The sequence below is a fragment of the Gymnoscopelus microlampas genome (assembly GCF_963454915.1).
Source record: "Gymnoscopelus microlampas genome assembly, chromosome: 9".
NCBI classification, from domain to species: Eukaryota; Metazoa; Chordata; class Actinopteri; order Myctophiformes; family Myctophidae; genus Gymnoscopelus; species Gymnoscopelus microlampas.
Genome location: NC_139946.1, coordinates 26,471,926 through 26,485,660, shown reverse-complemented (window position 1 = coordinate 26,485,660; position 13,735 = coordinate 26,471,926). Strand labels below are relative to the sequence as shown.

The 13,735-nt window shown below is 40.2% G+C and overlaps 2 protein-coding genes across 3 annotated transcripts; one reads left to right on the top strand and one right to left on the bottom strand.

The window, feature by feature from the left end:
- Positions 1–1,104: 1,104 nt before the first annotated feature.
- ankrd29 (ankyrin repeat domain 29) lies at positions 1,105–6,408 on the top strand (the record flags this gene model as incomplete). Its single annotated transcript, XM_084066063.1, has 9 exons — positions 1,105–1,248; positions 2,106–2,204; positions 2,639–2,737; positions 3,205–3,303; positions 3,784–3,882; positions 4,501–4,599; positions 5,068–5,163; positions 5,515–5,613; positions 6,322–6,408. The coding sequence occupies 9 exons, from the start codon at positions 1,105–1,107 to the stop codon at positions 6,406–6,408; spliced, it is 921 nt and encodes a 306-aa protein (XP_083922189.1).
- Positions 6,409–7,552: 1,144 nt separating this feature from the next.
- plekhb2 (pleckstrin homology domain containing, family B (evectins) member 2) lies at positions 7,553–13,278 on the bottom strand. 2 transcript variants are annotated; one of them, XM_084065865.1, is made up of 8 exons: positions 13,136–13,278; positions 11,827–11,877; positions 11,382–11,534; positions 10,770–10,872; positions 10,569–10,608; positions 10,121–10,204; positions 9,825–9,939; positions 7,553–9,173 (listed from the first exon to the last, which is right to left on the bottom strand). In XM_084065865.1, the coding sequence occupies exons 2-8, from the start codon at positions 11,861–11,863 to the stop codon at positions 9,037–9,039; spliced, it is 669 nt and encodes a 222-aa protein (XP_083921991.1). In that variant the 5' UTR covers positions 11,864–11,877; positions 13,136–13,278; the 3' UTR covers positions 7,553–9,036. The 2 variants fall into 2 exon arrangements, with proteins under 2 accessions (XP_083921991.1, XP_083921992.1); XM_084065866.1 differs by having other exon boundaries at positions 9,825–9,927.
- Positions 13,279–13,735: the final 457 nt, after the last annotated feature.

Genomic DNA, 13,735 nt, shown 5'->3' with positions numbered 1-13,735 from the left:
GCCTGTGTGTGTGTGTGTGTGTGTGTGTGTGTGTGTGTGTGTGTCCTAGGGGTAGGTTGGGTCTATCAAATGGCCCATGGTCCCACTCAGATGGCAAGTGTTTACATGTGCACATGTGACATGTAGATCATGTGGGCGTAACCGATAAACACAGCTCTCTCTGTGTGTGTGTGTGTGTGTGTGTGTGTGTGTGTGTGTGTGTGTGTGTGTGTGTGTGTGTGTGTGTGTGTGTGTGTGTGTGTGTGTGTGTGTGTGTGTGTGTGTGTGTGTGTGTGTGCGTGCGTGCGTGCGTGTGTGTGTGTTTTATCATCTTTGTGGGGGACCAACATTTTAGAGTCAACGAGTATATAAATCCAAGATATATTTTTTTGATTGATTGATTGATTGATTGAATACTTTAGACAGAAATTCAAACAGCAAGAACAGTCATACACTTTGTCTTAAAGAATAACACAAAAAAGTCCTTGGGACCACAACTTGTGGTCCTATGTTTTCAATTAATCAAAATAGCATAAAAATAACAATATCATCAACAAATATAAAACTCTATAATGTAACTCCCAAAGTAGAAAAAGGGAAAATAGAAAATATGTCAGCAGTGAATGCCATCTCCTCTCTATGGGAAAAGCGAGTTTACCTCCCCTTGTGATCTCCTAAAAGATGGATCTTCAGGCCTGTCTGGCTAATTGAGAGATTTTGGCATAGGATTGATAAATTCAGGTTGTGGTTAGGGCATTTATGGGTTATGTTCAGGGTTGAGGTGAGAGGTTGATGTTAGGGTTAGGGGTAGGCTGGGCCAACAGATTATAATGAAAACATTATTTTATTTTTTTAATGAAAAAATGCTTTTGGCACCCCCACAATGATAGTAAGACAAACATGTTTGTGCGTGTGTGCGTGCACTTGTGTATTTGGCAGGATGTATCGATGATTATTTGACCAACCAGAGTCAGTGATGTTTCCTGCAGCCTTCAGTTATTAGCTGACAATGCCATTTATGCCATAATTCCAAAATGACGTTGAGGTCAGGGCCCTGCTGTTGTTTGCGCACATACTGGTGTAAATGCTGCCTGTAATGCTTTATAATACCGGCGCCGCGGGCCCATGGCTGTTGTTGCTGTGTATTTACCCCAACAGAAGGAAACGCCTCTGGCTAACGCTGTGTTCTGGGCCGCTGGGAAGGGGAACCTGGCTCTGCTTCAGCTGCTCCTCAACAGTGGGCGCGTGGACGCAGACTGCAGAGACAGTGTATGAACACACTGCATGTCCACCCGGCTCCTCCGCTGCACGCTTTAAGCACTTTAAAAACACTCTATACTTAGTCAAACGGACCTGAGTTGCAACTGTACTTGGTACGCTCTGCTTTTTTTCCACTCTACACCAAATCTCTCTTCACCACAAATTGCAAAGCACACAACGCATTGTGTGCTTGTAGATCAGCAATGTTTGGCTAATATTCCCCCCAGAATGGATGCTGGGTTTCAAATGTTTAACCATAAAACACCTGTGGTAGAATAGGAAGACAGTTTCAATCCCATTATTTGTCTGTCTGTCTGTCTGTGTGTGTGTGTGTCTTTCTCAAGGGAGCCCTATACAAGAAGTTTCAACAACATAAAAAACTAATATTAGCAGCAACAATTTACATTGTAGAAGTAAATAACATTAAAAAAAACATTAAAAGCACCTAAAACATACAATATGTTGTGGAAGCAGTTGCCATTCCCAATAGAATCTGCCTTCAAACCAGTCATTGTGTGTGCAAACACAATCACAAAACAGGTGTGCTTTGTTTTTTTCTCTCCACTCATAATAAAGTGTGAGAGCATATGAATAGTATAATTTCTGTGTAATTTAAGCGTGTTGGTTGAACTGAAGTCACCATCATTTCATGGGAGATTTGCTAAATACTGTGGCGTCTCATCATCGCGGTAATGTGCAGTAAAACTGTCATTATCAAGGATCCAGCTGGACAAAGCATAGGTTGTCAACCTTCAAATGAAAAATGTGATTCAATGTGTCACGTTTTTAATCTGAAGATATGTTGTTGAGCGACAAGTGTAAATTAAGCTTTATTGTTTATGCTTTATTGTTGTTGTTTTTTTCAGTATGGAACCACGGCATTGATGGTGGCTTCGTACAATGGCCACTGTGAATGTGTTAAGGAGCTGATCATGCAAGGAGCAGACATCAACTACCAGAGAGAGGTAGGAATGTTACCAAACAATTCACAGCAGCAACGCAGGACATTGCATATTTCTGTCCTTTTGTGGATAACAAACGGAAGGTTCGCAGCAGACACTGAATGTGTCTTTAAAAAGGCAACGGCATCATTTGTATCTCTGAGATATTGAGCCATTTTATTTCTTGAAATAAATATTTGACATGCAAAATCTTGTGGTCAGGTATAGGAATACGTTGACAAAGATCTTGATAATGGCCACTATACATACGTGTGTGAATGTGTGTGTGTGTGTGTGTGTGTGTGTGTGTGTGTGTGTGTGTGTGTGTGTGTGTGTGTGTGTGTGTGTGTGTGTGTGTGTGTGTGTGCGGGTGTGGGTGTGTGTGTGTGTGTGTGTGGGTGTGTGTGTACAGTATTATATAATATGCAGTATATGAGTGTTGGACTCTGTTTCCTCAGACAGGCTCCACTGCCCTGTTCTTCGCCTCCCAGCAGGGTCACAGTGACATTGTGAGGCTCCTTTTTGAATTTGGTGCCTCGACTGAATTCCACACAAAGGTACTGATGGGAAACAACGAGGACCTCTAGTATTTAGACTGTGGGTCTGAGTAACAATATTTCTGTATGCCCTATATTCCTTATCATATATCAGTGGTTCTCAAAGTTTCAATTATAACTTATTAATATACTGTGTATAGGCCGCGGACCCCCCATAACTCTAAGAGTGTCCAAATGGAACCAAATGGACCTCTAATGGTCCATTTGGTTCCTAACTATCAATCATTTTGCTGGGGACCCCCTGGAAACCCCATAAGGACCCCACTTTGAGAACCACTGTCATATATTGTGTGGCAGGCCGTCTTTGTGATCGGTCTAAATTGCATAACGGACAGAAGCTAAAATTAGGAGCAACTGTGTTATATAACAAGTGTTAAAACAATAATAGTAAACAGAATCGTGAGCTCTTCCCTGTAATGCTACTATTAGATACACTGTCACATAAAACCTTAACGTGTTTTTGGCAGGACGGTGGCACGGCTCTCACCGTTGCTTGCCAGCACGGCCACTCCAAAGTGGTGGACACTCTGTTGAAGAACGGGGCCAATGTACATGACCAGCTGCATGTGAGCCCCTTATGCATCTACACACCCTCACACGTAATGTTAGAGTCACGTTTGTCTTTACTCTGCCTCTATGTGTATGTCTCTGCAAGCCTGACAGTTGGGAATATGGCAGTCAGTTGTACATGCAGTCCCAAAATGAATTCAACCACTCAGGTTTCTTTCACCTGCTGAGTCAGACAACGATGACATTTTTGCAATGCCAGAGTGTCCGTAGCAGTACACAGACATGACAGGACAGTGACATGCAGTTTATTATTAAAAATCAATTCTGATGTCAGGGACAAAAGTCTTGCTTTCTCAGATTGTGCTCCCGTAGCTTTTACTTTTCTGTTAAGCATAGGGAGGCTATGATTGACTTAAATACAATCTGAAGCTGGGCTGACAAAGATGCTTTCATTGTATTGAGCTATCCGCTCAACATCACCTACACCGAATGCCAGCACTGCTTTGCAGAAGTGAGATTCTCGTGTTCTGTTTCAGGATGGTGCTACCCCTCTCTTTCTTGCGGCTCAGGAGGGCCATGTGAATGTCATACGTCAACTGTTGTCATCCGGTGCCAAAGTGAATCAACAAAGGGAGGTGAGGTCTTTAGCAAATGAACGTACATGTATATGATTATCAACAGCTTTTTACCTTGGACCCAATGTTTATCCACTCCATGATGTTACCATTGTTAGATGAACTCATGTTTACATGTATAAGTTAGTCATTGTCCATAAATCCACACTGAATCATACGGGGCATCAGCTGTCAATGAGTGCATTGGGGCTTCCGACCCAGGCAGGCATTGACGTACCAGCTGGGCCGAGTTTGCACTTTATTTCAAATGGGACCCGACCTGCCTGCTCTGAATCCATGGCCTTCTCAATCAAAAACAAACAACTCGCAAATCAACCTCGCCGCCATCATTATGTAATGTATTACTATCTAAGGAAGATAAAGTGTTTTGGTATCAACACAACATATCATAGGGCTAGGGTCATAACTACATGTCTGGCATTTTTAACAAACCAAACCGCTTGAAGGTTCAGCGAGTTATGATGATTTTAATTGTGGAGAGACCTTCTGCTTCAATAGACAGACATGTATTATGAGATGCAGCTTGACCTGACCAACATGGTGGCAGTGTGTTGGCACATCGCTCCAATGAACAGCACCAATGTACATATATCTCTTCCCCTTCTCTTTACTGTCCAGGATGGCACTGCCCCCCTGTGGATGGCAGCCCAGATGGGCCACAGTGACGTAGTCAAGGTCCTGCTTTTACGCGGTGCAGATCGGGATGCTGACAGACAAGTATGTAGTTCTTTAGCACTTTATATATTTACGACGAAGAGCGAAAATAGTTGATCTACAAGCTCACAACACATCACAGTGTGATACGATGTGAGATTGTACTGTAGATCTGCTATTTGCATTATTTTTTAAACATTTTGATTTTGTTTTTTACAACTTTCTCCTATAATGACATGCCCAGAATATAGGGACGCCAGGTTGAAAGTGATTAATGACTATCTTTGTCTTTGTTGAAAGCGGTGCAGGGAGGGAGCCACCATCTTTGTTTATCTGGCCAATCCTTAGTCACATTAAGAGTAATTTCTGAGGAACAAGTTAGACTGGAAGCATTATCGACAGGCAAAGCACACTAATAGCATTATTGGCAGCTTCTTGCCTCTAGTTGTGCTGTTGTTATCAGGTATCAGGAACTAATGTGATCATTTGGAAGGCCTGTAGACTATGTGTTAAGCTGCTGTCTCTTCATAGGATGGATCAACAGCATTATTCAAGGCAGCCTTCAAGGGCCACAATGACGTCATTGAGGAACTCCTCAAGTTTTCTCCCACTTTGGGCCTTCTCAAGGTAGAAAGATGCTACCCTATGTGTTGGCTTTCAATTCCTTCAATACTGTAAGGTTCATATCGTTGCTCCATATTTCAAAATGTTTAGTTTTTTGTAAATTAATGCCCTCCATCATACAAGAGTGTTGCAAAAAAAAGTAGTTAAAATAGCAGATCTACAAGTTCACAACTCCTTGCAATGCAAGGTGCTGTACTGTGAGCTAGTAGATCGGCTATTTTCACTATTTTCCACTTTGTTTTTAAAATAATAGTTAAAAAGGAACGGTTTGGGAATCACAAGGTTTTTACCTGACAGCGACGATATGTCTTCTTTTTTTTCTTTTTTTATTATGATCATTTTTGCTGTCTCCAGAATGGCTCTACTGCGCTCCATGCTGCTGTTATGGGTGGAAATCTTCAAAGTGTTTCATTGCTGCTTGGGGCCAATGCAGACCCCACGCTTCCCAATCAGGTACTGTAGATCAGTGGTTCTCAACCTTTTCAGGCCGTGACCCCCCAAAATAATCATATTTGAACTGAGGACCCCCCACCCTGACAAGCACTTGGTCTTAAAAGTCCTTAAATTGTCACTTCGCTGTCATCTGTGGACCCCCCCAAAATCATGTGGGGATCCCTCTGGGGGTACCGACCCACATGTTGAGAACCACTGCTATCACTTTGGCTATGTTCAGATTGGCAGCACAAATCTGATTTTTGGCCTATCCACATTGTAATAAAATTGTTTTTTTATCAAGTCTGAACAGCAAAAATCCACATGGAAACGGATTTTTGCTAACTAGATTTGAACCACATTCCTAGGTGCTTTGAAAAGCGATTCAAATCTGATCTAAAGATGTGTCTCAGTCTGGACACTCGAAAACTGAAGCCTCATTTATACTTTGTTGTACAATGGTGTTGCACGTTGAAAATGGCCAATCTACAAACTCTTGTTGTAAGCTTGTAGATTGGCCATTTCCAGCTATGTCTGAATACATAAATCCGATCTGATCAATGGGGCAGTGTGGGCAGTCAGTCCTAAACATCATATTTGAGAAACAAATCAGATTTGACTGCAGTCTGAACAAAGCCTTATATTTGAAGTAGGGCATGTTACATAGCGCAGATGCAACACTCAGTTATGAGATGCATTAACTGGTGTTTTGTTGTATCTTTTTTACAGAGCAATGAACTGCCTGCAGATCTTACAAAGAGTGGTCGCATCCTACTGGCTCTACATCCAAAAATCTGGAATGCAAATACTTTATGACAACCCCAGACTTCCGCTGTTTGGCTGCGCTTTTACTGTGGAGAAATAAACTGAAGACTACAGACAGCAACTAAACATTTCAAACCTGTTCAAAGATCTATATGTGGTGCTTGCTTTTGATTGCAGCTGAGATGCAGTTGGACATACAGTACACTGTAGATGTGGAGGTGAACCCGAGAGAAAGGCATTTGTTCGTTAGATGTGTCAATTTGTTCATCATTTTCTTTGTCCTTTGATATGCATTTATTTTTATTTAAATATTTTACCCCAGGTGTTGTAACATTTCTAAATATTTTTGCAACATTTTATTTGCCTTTTTAATGAGTGTAATAAACTGTACATTTTGTTAATTAATGTGGAAATATTATTTTTTTTGTCTGGTTCCCTGAGAATTTATTTACTTTAATCATGACTTTAATAGGTAAAGCACTGACCAGTAGAGGTCACTAGTTGGCTGTGTTTTCCCAAAAACTATTATTTCATTAATTTCAGTCTCTATATATTTCTGTGAGTCATTTTGCATTCTTAAAATATAATAGATATTATTTGTTATTATGCACACAAATTATGCCAATGTGCCCAGTGTGAGCTTGTAGATCTATTTTCACACGTGTCGCAGTACGACGCGTTGTGAGCTTGTCGATCTGCTATTTTCAGCGAAAGCTTTCTCCACAATTCGGATGCTGGGGTTTAAGTGGTTAAAGGAGCACTTTACCCATTTTCAACCTTATCATATAATTGGTCCTCACTAATGCTCTTCATATAAGATGGCACCATTTCTGTCTACTCCCTCTGCATTGGTGGGCTATGGACAATTCATAAACCAGGATTGATGTTTTTCTTTCTTGCAAATTCAATTCCCTTTTGGTTGATCGCTTCTGAATTATTTATAGAAAATGTCGATAGAATCAAGATTTATCGCTTTTGGTTTTATCAAATACATTTTACCTTAATGGTTTCGTTTGGGTTTCCAAAGTTTTCATTATGGTTACATGAACAAAACATTTGCAACATAAACATGCTCTGGGAATATTGGGAATTAACATGAATTTGTAGATACAGTAGTATAGTATGTACTTCAGTTATAACATACATGTGTTCTGTGTGGGTTTGTTGAAAACAATACAGGACTCACTTGTGACTTTGGGAATATAATTTAGTAGTTAAAATACATGTCTTTCAGTCATTTTTTATGTCAAATACAGGGTCAATTCATAATTTGCTTAGTACATGAGCAGATAAATATAATGGCTTTTAAATTCACATAATATATTAATATTTTCGCACAATTTATAAGACCTTTTTTTTTACTTAAATTACTTATTTTGCATAACAATTTGTTCCAAAGAAAACCTTGTGCAGTGGAGCTGAAAACCTTATTTTAATTGTCATTAATGGAAATTAATTTGCTTAAAAAGCACACTTTGTCCTCTATGTCTTAATTTCTACAGAGCAGAACATGTTCAATTTGGTGAACATTTAAGTACAATAAATCTAATCATATTTAATCTCAGAATAATGATACAAATATAAATATTCAAGTTACTGGGAGTGTGGAAGTCATCACTAGTGTTTGTGCATACCACTTCTGTAAACCATAAACCCTTATCAATCCATATGTAAGTGAAATGATTTAAGATGAATGATTCAACAGCTGCCAGTGGAAAGGTGAAAAAGGCAAAAAAAATACAGTATGGCATGTAAATATTATGGTTTGTAGAGGCAAGTCCCTTTTTGACGTTCAGACATTCTGAACTGTACAGCGTTTCCCCATTCAGAGTTAATTGTGGTGACAATATGAGACAAGGCCCAAAGAATGCTGACATAACTTTAAAGTGATCGTTGTGTTCCTTGTCCACACTTCCATACAGTAAACTGCATGTCTCTGGTCCCATCACCACCTCACATAGCAAGCATTGGGAAACGCTACATACTGGATGTTCACAGTCAACAGTAGAGCCACAAGCAACAATTTGGGACGTGTGGAGTTCATAATTGTTTTCAAAAATAGCCTTTCTACAAGCTCACAATGTGTCGCGGCGCATTGTAAGCTTGTAGATCAGCTGTTTTCATAAAATAGGGCTTAAGTGGTTAACAAAGGACAAAAAGGCAGAACATGTGGAAGCAATGAAAGAATTGTGCAAAACAAATGAATTCCACTAAAGACAAACTAACAATGAAGGATGAATGTGCTGGAAACAACATACTCAGTCTTGACTGACACACATCACTTACCCTTAAAAAGTATATCAATAAATAATCAATAGGACAGACCTGAAATGTGCTTAACCTGAAACAAGTAACCCTTTTCTTGCACTTATAATATATCTTTGTGTTTCTTCATAAGTACATTCATATTCATACAAAACAATGGGAGAGGAGAACTGCAACAACCGAGGGGGGGGGGGGATTAGAAAGTGCTAACAGTGTTAATAGAAGCCTTTGGTAAAGACACAAGGATTAACTCACTGGTACAACACAGCCGTGCTTCACAGGTGACGATAGCCGGACCTACTGTAGCGCTAACCTCGCATTCCCATTTCTGTTGAGATAAAGCTACAATGCCGTGAAATATGGTGTTCCGCTAGATGTGCATTAAAGCAAGTTATGGCTCCTACTACGGAGACACTAGAAGACAGAGAAGAGAGAGCCCAGAGCCAATCCTGTCGCAGCTCCGGCGAGCATGCCCAGAGCCACGTCTCCGCCATCCTCACGCTGGCGCTCTCGGACGATGACGTGGTTCACGCCCGGAGGAGGGTATGCTCCTGAAACACAATCATCAATTCTTCAAATCTGCTCAAGTCAGTCCCCAAGACTATGAGACAACAGCTTTAACTTAACTTAAACTTGAAAGGGAGTTACTGCGCTTCAACTTTGAGTAAAGATGAGCTCTGGATAATAGCGTCTGCTAAATGCCTAAATTGCAATTGTAATTGGCCCAGGGCTCTCAAAATAGGACTACTGTAGCAAGGAGAGTAGTTCCGAGGACAGATCTCTCTTATAATGTTACAGTACAACACTGCTTAATGGAAACATTTAGCTGGACATTTAGCTCCGCACAGAGTTTGTGTTGAGGAAAGAAAGAGAGGACCAAGTATCTATAATTGGTCCCCTCGTTTTCCCCCTTAGGGAATTCCGGTCAACAAAGTATATAGGGTTCAAGTGGTTAAATTATTTGACATAAAGCCTATGTAACTGCTCAAAATAATTAAGGGAACACTTTGATCCCTTAATTCTTTTGAGCAGTTTTTGTTAGCAGTATGTACACAGTTCATGAAAACTCAAAATAATTAAGGGATCAAAGTGTTCCCTACATTTCTTTGAGCAGTATACTTTGTTGTACGAAGAATAACGTCGAATAATAATGTAAAATTCCTGGTTGTCTGTTGTAAAAAAAAAACTTGCTAAATCCATACCTTGGTACTGATATGGGTAAGCTACGGCATAGGGCTGCCCGTCAGCTGCGTACACAATCTGGGTTCCATGTGGCTGGGGGGCAGCATAGTTTCCATATTGGTCCTGTGCATAAACCTAATGAAAAATAAATCAAAGATCAAAAAATAACAACAGGTAAAAACATGCAGTTCTGTATTTCAGCAAGTAGCTGCAGTTACAGTACTATGCTTTAATCTTGATGTTTCGAACGTCGTTAGAACATAATGCCTTGCATTACAATGCATGTATGAAAGTATAAGTTGTAGGCGTGCTTCACCTGAGGTTGGGGGGCATATTCTGTGTAGGGAGGAGGAGCGGATGCAATCACCTCCTGTGCAAATCCAATCTGATGAGTGCCCATCTGGAAAAAGATAATTAAAAGAGGTTAACTTACCTGAAAATAGTGAATGATTGTCAGAACAGTGGAGTTCGTATTTTTTCTACCTTGAGAGTGGACCATTTGAAGCCATATATCAACATTTGCAATTTCTTGATTTGAGTGTGTTTTAAGGATGGCTATGTCGGTCGGTCTGTCCATACAATACTTTCCTTTCAAACAAAATATCTCAAAAACAATAACATACAGTATAATAAATTAATAAATGTGTGTCCTGGAACTGGTTCAAAGAAATCCATATCAGGCTCATACAAATAGAGAAACACTTAATTAACAAGAATTTTGACCTCTTATTCTGGTGTCCCACAAGCAAAGAAAAAAAACTCACTGTGTTAAGTCTAGCATCTTGAAGAGCCATGGTCCATGCCCTGAAATAAAGGATGCAAAATAAGGTAACTGGTCTTTGAAGCCATCTTTACAATGAATTTCATAGACAGCAAAGAATACAAAATGAAGGTGCCAGTATCCTTGATCTGACTGACACTATGGGTGAATAAGAACATTAAAGAGAACTAGTGAGGTCTCTTACAGAGCATCATCCGCACCGTCGGCACAGAGGCTGATGACCCGTCCGTCTCGGCAAACGATCTGAAGCAAGGCATCGCGACTCTTTCCCTCTGGTGGGTTCAGCTCTGGGGAGGAGCACAGCACAGCACCGGTGACAAAGCACAGCACAGGACACCAAGGTGAGTAGAGCATAAAGCAGAAGTAAAAGTAGCTGTTTAACCTCCCCATATTCTTTGTTGTCCGGGGTTCCCCAGGGGTCTATACTTGGTCCCCTCCTTTTTTCCCCTCTACACCACTATTTTCGCCTTACCCATTATCCCTAAACTTCTTTGCCATGTTTCACTATTTCTAAAAACATTTTCAAATAGTTCAACTAGCCGATCTACGTTGACACGTTGTGGACTAAACAAATAGTAAAAAATGGCAAAGAAGTTTAGGGATAATGGGTAAGGCACTGGCGAAAATAGGGCCCCACATCTCCTTGCCAACATTAGCAGATCTACAAGCTCACAACTTGTCTCGTTGCGACATGTTGCGAGCGTGTAGATCTGCTATTTTCACTGAATGTTCGCCAATTGTGACCAGGGTTCATGACCTCTACACTCGAGGAGTAGAGGTCACCATGACAAAGTACCTTGACATGCAGCAGAACTGCGGATGTTAATGCAGTCCACCTTCATGTGGATGTCGTCCTCCATGTCTCGCCGCTGTTGGTCATCATAGAACACCAGTCGTCCGTCAGCCCACAAGTCAAACCAGTTTTTCTTCCAACGGCGTAATATTGTGCCTTGGACAGCCAAATTGAATTATAACAGAAATTAATTAAATATATATGTCCCCTTATACTATGCATTAGTATGCATTATGCAATACATTATATTACAGTATGCCCATACAGATGATAATGCACCATCATACGTTGAACACTGATATTTGACACATGGGCCTAGATCAACTTTTCTTCTACGTTTGCTGTATGTCTGGCCCCAAAATGCCATGCTGCCGATATATAAATATAAATATATATTCTAGAAAATAGAAATGGAAACTGCTGGGGCCCGAATATTGGAATTACTCACTCTGTCGGTGAAGCCAACTGCTTTTCACAATGGACATCCTGGAGGAAACACCTGCAAGAACACAGATTTTATTTTGACCACAGCAAACACTGTACTTTAAACCATTAACAGTGTGATGGCCAGAAAGAGAATAGTTTACCATCATGTCTGTCGAAACTTTTTACACGCAGTATAGTCAGCACTACCACCACATGCCTTCCTTGTTAAACACTTTCACTTCCCTATTTTTGGCATGTCAATAAAGGCGAAAACGTTTTTAAAATGTCAAACATGTTGGGGCACCGCTGGCAGGGCACATACCATAGGCTCTAATACAGCCTGACAGCGAGTTGTGGGTTCGATTCCAGAGCCTGACAACCTTTGCTGCGTGTCACTCCCCATCTCTCTCTCCCTGTTTCCTGTCTCTCTCTACAGTGTAGGCCTACTATCAAAAGAATGTCAAATATGTCTACAAGCTCAAGCCCAAGAAGGAGCATGTTTACAAAACCTACATTGCATGGTTATAAGAGAGGCATGGACACATGAATACAGTGATCAAGCCTAATTAAAAGTAAAATAGCCTACTAGATGTTCACACATGTTCACTGTGCAAGACCCAAGCTATTTTACTTATATTTGAATATTTACTATCTAATGTTTTTATTGTTTCTGATAACATGGGAGTACAAGCCCATAAGGCAGATACAGTAGGTATGCTCTCTCTAGGGAGGATCTATAAAAGAGAGACACTAAGACAGTCCACGTCAACCTGTATGTTTACCCACTGTAGTGTAGACACTGTAGGGTGTAGGCCTTTCTTAGTTATTGGTCATATCATATTGCATCTTTTCATACAGATATTCTGTCTGGGTCAGGAGGAGTTAAACCTTTGATCAACTGTTGCAAAAATAACTGATAATAATCAACCCCGATTACAGTGAAGTGACAATGTAAGGACTTTTAAGACCTTTTTTTAGTTTTTATTTTAAAGACCATTACTGCATCAAAAGTTATCAACAAACTATACTACAAAAACTGGTCAAACATTGGCCAAATTGTCAAATAATATAAGAAAGAAGCAAATAATTGTGATAGCCAATGCCTCGCTGTAAGCTTGTAGATCTGCTATTTTCACAATGGGTTGTGAATGATGTCAACCCGGACAGCTGCTGGGCCTTTATAGTTTACACACTTGTTCAACTCGAAAGATCAAAAATGTCAGCAGCTACAGTTAGTAACTTAATACCACAAACCAACCTTTCTAACCGAGACAATAAGAACAACCTCGGTAGACAGATTGATAAACGCCTTCATAAATGCATTCACTTACTTGGTTATTAATGGAGTGGATTTTATTATAATTATTAAGAAGCGGTCCTGTGCTGTGGGATGATGGTGTAGGTCGCTGTAAACAAGACGAGAGTGCAAACAGGGATATGAGATGAGATGAGAGAGAAGCGAGATCAAGATGTCACTGGCCCCGAAAACAGAACAAATCTACAAGCTTGTAGATCTTCACAAAGCTCAACTATCTTTGGCAAGGGTCGGCTGACTGACTGTCAATGACGTCACGACGCATCAGCTGACTGTGGAAAGTGCTGTCAGATGTTTGGTCGATGTCACGTGGTCTGTTATGTTAATTTAAGATATATATATTTAAAAAAAAAAAAGAAATACAACGAGGGGATGGAAAAATCATCAACTTCACATCGAAAATAACAATACAATGAAATAAAAGTGTATGAAAAAATATGTATTTCAATTATGCATTACAAGAGCAACTCCCAGCACCCCCCTCAGGGATACTATTTCAACTCGAAGTTAGTAGTGGGGAAAGAAAATAGATATTTTGTACTGCAAAATCCTGAAAAAAATGCTGCTATTGGTTTCAAAAGCTACCCTTAAAGTCCAGAATTAAAAATGTACTTGA

Coding starts and splice junctions, on each gene's coding strand:
- plekhb2 (XM_084065865.1), bottom strand. CDS start 11,863: ATGTCCATTGTGAAAAGCAGTTGGCTTCACCGACAGA. Junction 10,205..10,568: donor AAGATGCTAGACTTAACACA/GTGAGTTTTTTT, acceptor ATCTTTTTCCAG/ATGGGCACTCATCAGATTGG. Junction 9,940..10,120: donor AATATGCCCCCCAACCTCAG/GTGAAGCACGCC, acceptor ATTTTTCATTAG/GTTTATGCACAGGACCAATA.